The sequence below is a fragment of the Diadema antillarum genome, unplaced genomic scaffold (assembly GCF_040938485.1).
Source record: "Diadema antillarum isolate AM-2024a unplaced genomic scaffold, OU_Dant_1.0 seq00000687_RagTag, whole genome shotgun sequence".
Classification (NCBI taxonomy): domain Eukaryota; kingdom Metazoa; phylum Echinodermata; class Echinoidea; order Diadematoida; family Diadematidae; genus Diadema; species Diadema antillarum.
Window position 1 is genome coordinate 324,705 of NW_027271592.1, and position 6,773 is coordinate 331,477.

Below are 6,773 nucleotides of genomic sequence, written 5' to 3' on the forward strand. Positions count from 1 at the left end.
TAAAAGTTACGGTTAAAAAAGACGTCACAAAGACAAAATAACCTCAAACACAGACGAGCGCTCACGATCACTATCGATACCAACGAGTGGGACAACTCGGCCCACCCTCGACGGGTGGGACGAGATGTCCCGTGGGCCGAGTTAGCCCGACCCCCTCCAAAGAGGTTCTATCCTCTTTGGATATCTGGCATTGTTTTGCGCAGCTGTTTTGTGTGCGAGATCCACAGACTGTATACTATAGGTAGTTGTGTATGAGTGTAGTGCTTATATTGTGCATGCAGTGCTGTGACAACCCGGCGACCCCACGACTTCAAAATGTCATCTTCGCTCAATAGAGTGTGGGTCATAATATACCGTCGTGATCTAAATTGTAAGTTTTTATATCGTTCCAACTATCTATTGATGAGTTAGGACATTCTTCATTCAGTATGAAATTTCAGTGCAGTGTAACAGTTTAGTATGGCAGTTCGTAAAGTTCCGTAGCAATACATCAACAACACTATGGATGCCTCTCCGAATTTCGTTGTCCCGTGTACTTGAAACGGCGTTAGTTTATTGTGCCCATGTATGAATTGCGTAATTTGCGTAAACATCAGAATTTGTAACTTCAGAATTTTGGAAATACATTTTTACTTAGACCACTAGGTCTATATGAATTGTAACCATAGCTAGAACGCCTTACCCATTCTAATTTCTAGTTGTAATGGTAGAAAGATCTACCAACGCCAACTAACCTTGAATTAAAATAAACTATTTCTAGATGCATCTTGATCAGACAATCCAGATTTAGTAGAATTGAAATATATCTAACGTTTTCTAGAAATACAATGTGCGGATCTAATTTCATGTTTAAAAAAGTCTTGTGAGCTATCTCTCTCATAAGGGAGAAATCAGTGGAAATAGTGTGAAAGTATCACATTTTGATTGCCTTCTCTCTATAGGCTCTAGATCTAGAAATGAAATAGACTAATTTTATACCCATTGTTTGTTTGTGCACAGCATGTTACGTGATTTCTGATGACTAATTTACCCTCTATAAAGCTTGACTACCTGAAGATCTTGAGCACTGATCATTGCTGCAACAGTGAAACATGGATATTTTATTTTACATTACACCACAAATTGCCACAATCACCATATAGAGTGAGTGTTCATTGTCATTTGCTTTAATAATGAAAAGTAAAAAGAATTGCATTCTTTTTTTTAAACACACACGCATAAAGTTATATTATAATCCTACATAGGGCAAAACTTCAGAGATACAGCAGTCAATGCATACATTTTACAGACACACAACACATGTCATTGCCTCTGTGACCGCAATGAATTTATTTTTTTTTTGTTTTTTGTGTTTGTTTCTCTTGTGTATCTGATTTTCACAGCGGACACTGCAGCAGATGCATCCAAGTCTGTTCCACGATGTGTCATCCTGCCCCAGGATAGCTTGACAGCCGAAGTCCAAGAAATATTCAGGAGCAGCCTGGCGCTGCAGGATGAGAACTTGGTGCTGAAGGTTAGATCATTGTCATGACTCTCATCTTTATTTCTTTCTCTTTTTTTTTTTACTGTGCTTATGTGTCTGTGTTGAAATGAATCAAATACATATTATGTACACCATGCTTGCCTATAACCCCAATATCATCCAAACAAATGTGTAACTTAATTCTCAGTGAGTAGAGGTATACTGTAAAACGAGAAATTTTCGCATGCATTTTAATTTCGCGAATTTCGCGAGCGCCAAAATTCGCGAAATTAAAATGCACGCGAAAGTTTTTGTCTACACTACATGCATTGAACACCAGTGGCAATTCGCGAAAATTTCATGCCACGAAAAGGGCTGTCGGCTCCAATTCGCGAAAATTTCATGCCGCGAATATATCGTGTTTTACAGTAAACAGTGAATATTCTTGTCCAGGTGTTTGAACTGCATTGAGGGAAGAAAATTGGGGCCACATATGATGGACCTACATGTATCATCTTTTGAAATACCATCTCATATTTGACAATGATGATAACAACAATGCATTTGGTAAATGTTATTATTCTAGGTGGCCAGTCTCGGTCTTAAGAAAAGGGTACTCGCCACTATCATACAAATTTGTCTTTGTAGATTGCTGAGACAGATAAAGATCTATTGCGTATATTGTACCATATTGACGTCGTGTACATACATATGTTTATTTCATTGCCACTGACAGTATGATTTCTTCATATCATCATTTTTCTTTCTTACAGCTGAGGAATAACAGAGGATCATTGATTCCCATGAATATACACATCATACCCAACTCAAAATTCCAGTAGGTATCATTTTGTTTTGAAATATTACAGTGCTGCTTAATTTTATAACATTTGTTGAAACTTTCATTTATGCATGTGTTTGAATGCTCTTATATCCTTTGTTCCTACTTTTCAAGTAAAAAAAAAAGAAAAAAGAAAAGAAATGTATTCAATCATCGTATACTTTATAGTTTGATTTGATTGATGACTTTTCCATTCATGTTTGAATTATTCACAGGTGATACATTGTACCTTCTCCAAATTTATGTTCACAAGAGTATCATTGCCATTGTTGCTGTTTCATTGTTATTTCATTTTCTTTTAAAGCGTGTTTTAATTATACATATTTGCCACACAGACCATACATACTTGAGGTGACGAAACGCTACCAGAACAGTAAGTATATCAACAAATTTGCTTATGTTGTTGTTTCCTTGTTTTATGAGTTTTGGTATGTATTACAATCTCTTATCTTTTGTATGATGCTTATTCACAGGCTTTTGTAAAAACACAAGGTTTTTCAGTGACAACCTGTTTAAAAAAAAACCCAAACTGAATAACTGTAAAAAGAAATGTATACTTGCTTTAACCCCTTTGGCAATAGGATTACTCTTCTTTGTTGTTGTTTTTTTTCTGAAACAGAACTGTGGTAGACCCAAAGGTCACTGAGATGCAAAATCAAGTGTACAGCAAAATCAGTCAAAATCTATCAGTGCTTGTTTGAGCAAACTTACATGTACATGGCACATTTACACTTTATCAAAGAGTCATACCTTCAGTCAGTCAAGGGAAATTGACTCTTTGAGAGGTGGGCAATTTCTTATATGTTTGCAAACAGAAATACAGCTGTATACAATGCACTAGATTATATATTTCTTCAGTTTGCCAACAATCAAAAGGCCAGCATTGTTCAATCTCTGACTCATGCTCTTTCGTATGTATTTCTCTATGTATTTCCTGCCAGTCAAGCCACTGAAGCGGACAGTTAAGATTAATGGGTACAATGAGATTATCAAGCAGCGCCTCCAACAGATTGTCAAAAGGGTAAGTAAAGTGTGAGTGGAATGTGCTTATTAGATGATGTGCATAATATGCCCACGAATACATACCAGTACAGGGGAAACTCGGTATAACGAACACTGCTATAACGAGATATCGGTTATTACGAGGAAATTTTCCCGGTCCCAAACTTCCTTCCACACAAGTCTATGTAAAATGTTACTCTTATAGCGAGATCGGCTATAACGAAATAACTGCTATAACGAGATAAATTTTGTGATTTCCAAACAAAGAAAAACATAGCCAATCAAACCTGTTATAGCGAGGTGAAGCAAAATGTCTTCGGGTAAAGCTTTACTTCGTCTGTGCTATCATGTTCCGAGATTGTAAAGCTCGATGCGCCAAAAACTGTCTTGTACACACATATTTTCTTCAGTTCACTCTACAGCTTGCTAGCACCGCATGTGGTATGTGTATGTGTGTGTGTGCGCGCACTGATATCACATGCAGAAAATGTGGTGGGCCAGACGGCTGTATACATGACATCATCATGACGTTTAGCAAGTGTGAGGCAATCTGATACGGTGATTGGCTTTCTACATAGGGAATTCCCCATCTTCACACACACGCAGTCATAATGTTCATACAGAATGTGTCACACACACACACACAGCATTGTGCAGACCATATTCAAGCTTTCCACACACAACACACACCCATACCATAACCACATACCAATCCACAGACGATCTTCATTCACACAATCGCAAGCTATAGATTTACAAATTCAAACATCTACAATTAATAAGAAAAACATTCTTGATATCGGATTTCATTGGCCAAAAAACATCTTCTTACCCATAAAGGTGAGTAATTACCTCACACACATTACTAGTACCAAGTTATCAGTATTGATTGAAAGATGAGGGGTAGTCCCACATGTGCAAATTAATGTCTTTATGTTGTGCTTTCTTTTATGCCTACTGATATAACGAGATATCGGCTATAACGAGGAAAACGACTCGGTCCCGACCATCTCGTTATATCGAGTTTCCACTGTACTTAGAATCACATTTGGAGAATATATTGTTTCACAATTATTTTGTACTCCCAATTTTGAGATTCATGTAGGCTTCATGTTGTCAATTATATCAGAACTGCATGAACTGTGAGGAAAAATGGTCCCCAGTTATCCAGTTTCTCTTTGTATGCACAATGCTCCTTCTATGATATATATTCTGTGCTTTGATAAGAAATGCTATCAAGGCAACTGACTTGCTAACTGTGCTCAAAATATTGTGCCAAAACGAGATAGCTTGTGTCCAGAGGTGTGAATCAACTTGATTACATATTTCCTTTCAAGAAAAGACCATTGCGACTTTTCACACATGAGAATAACACCATTTTGGCAGGGGAAGTGTTGCATTGAATTGTGATTTGGTAATTTTATTTTTCACTCTCTGTCCCCTAGATTGACAAATTAGAGGAGGCAGTCCCTGAGATGAAGACAACAAGGGAGGCTAAAATCACCAAGGTGAGGGGAAGGAGGTTGGCAAGTCCAGCCTACTTTCCAGTCAGCCTAAAGATGCTTTTCTTATTAAGCCTTTATATGCTTTGAGTTCCGATTGACACAGAAATAGTGTTAAATAGTGTTATTCACACTGTCCAAAGTCTCCAGCATGGAAAGGGATTCTGTTGTTTGGTGATGAGCTGTGGAGGTAATGGTTAAAATACAAATCAGGAGACCAGAAACTTTTATCTCTCTGTGTACCACAAACCCCAAAGCCACAGAAACACAGGAATTTTGTTTTCCTCGGGAAGATGCGGCTAAAACTATGTGAGGCTCTTTCAAGGTGGAGAAGTCAGTGCAGTGGTGCAGTGTGCATCTGTTTTGTAAGATGAGCTCAGTAATGAACGAATCTAACTCACAGCAACATCCCCATAATCGGTTTTTGAAGTTTCCATGATGGAAGATACATGTAAATTACATGTGAACCTTTTTAACATTTGCAACTGGTTTAATCTTCACACTCATCAAGGTGCAAATCAAAAGAAAAAAAAAAATCATGTGCATCCTTGATGTTTAACAAACATACACATATATATGATATGTGTATACGTGTAAAAGAAAATTTGTGGTATCATTTTATTCATGATTGAAGAATATAAGGGATGACAAAGTTTGAATTCATATTATGTCATGAAATTTGGGATTTAGAAATTTACGACAAACTGCATATGAGCTTAGTCCATAAGAATAATGGAAAGTACTGTATTGAATATTGACAAGGGCAACTTTATTATAACAAGAACCTAAAAACCATGACAATTGCCTTCTTTTATCAGTTTCCTCACTATATCATTGTATTAAAGCAAAGGAATACATGTACATTGTACAGAGAATTGGGACCAGCAAAGTCACCTTGTTAAGGAGGGTTTTGTAATACCCACCCTCTTTATAACGAGATTTCACTGGATATATGTAAAGCTATAGATGTGCCTGTCTACCAAATTTTACACAGGGTGTCGAGGAGCTCAATGTGAAGATGAACTTCCTGAACCAGAGGATGCACGAAGCCGAGTCCTCCAAGTGGCAAGGCATGTTCAAGAAGCATCCACTATGGTGAGAGAGTCGTGGCAACATGCAATGCAACCAAGTCTTGTCGCAGATTCTGTGTTTATGGAGCAGGTAGATAGACATACCGGAGGTGGCCGCCCCTTTGAGTGCACAAGATTAATGTGGAATATTGCATCAAAGAGGGCAAAGTTGAGCAGCAGGTACTTGTCTTCTTAAACAGATCATCTCCTACACAATCACATCAGATTTGTTCTCATATAAAAATGTAGTATAGAGAGACAGATCATCAGATCTCATGCTTTTGTCAAAGATACAAAGATTTTACATGGTTATTATTTTCTTCTGTATTGATTTGAAGCTCTGCAATGCACACAATGTTTTGTTTACTAGTATCAGTATGTTTTTAGTGATCAACTCAATCCACCAGTCTTTGTTTGGTTTCTGTTGTAGATCTTGTTGACAAAATGTTGGTAGATGTATCAAGTGTGTACATTTGCTTTAGTGACAAGCACTCATGACATTCTGCACTAAATATTTTGTTCATTGTTGTGATTACCACTAGTTCCACTGTGTTATGTGTGGTGATGCTGAAGAAATGTGTTCGTAGACTGGAAGAAAGACAGGCCTGGTATACATGTATGTGGGTAAGAAGGCACTAGAACAAGTAACGATATATATTTCAGATCTAAGGCCTTTGTGAGAATCTTGATGCCACAAGTTTCGGGCCAATACAGCTTGAGATAAATTAGCAGGTTACTTTTTTTTTTACACAATGTACTATTTTTTGTATAACATACAGTAGCGTCCATGAAGATATTCTCCACTAGTTGCTAATGGGTCTGGGATTCAAACTCTAGGCAACATTGTTGCTCAAAGTATGGATGTGATAGGACCATCAGTAGAGGGGTGGCTGGGT

General features: G+C 37.5%; 1 protein-coding gene across 1 annotated transcript; it reads left to right on the forward strand.

Annotated features, from left to right (window-relative positions):
- Positions 1-315: 315 nt before the first annotated feature.
- On the forward strand, positions 316-6,070 carry LOC139737234 (uncharacterized). The gene is made up of 7 exons (XM_071647910.1): positions 316-370; positions 1,383-1,513; positions 2,236-2,300; positions 2,639-2,676; positions 3,245-3,324; positions 4,751-4,813; positions 5,802-6,070. The coding sequence occupies exons 1-7, from the start codon at positions 316-318 to the stop codon at positions 5,904-5,906; spliced, it is 537 nt and encodes a 178-aa protein (XP_071504011.1). The 3' UTR covers positions 5,907-6,070.
- The last annotated feature ends 703 nt before the right edge of the window (positions 6,071-6,773 follow it).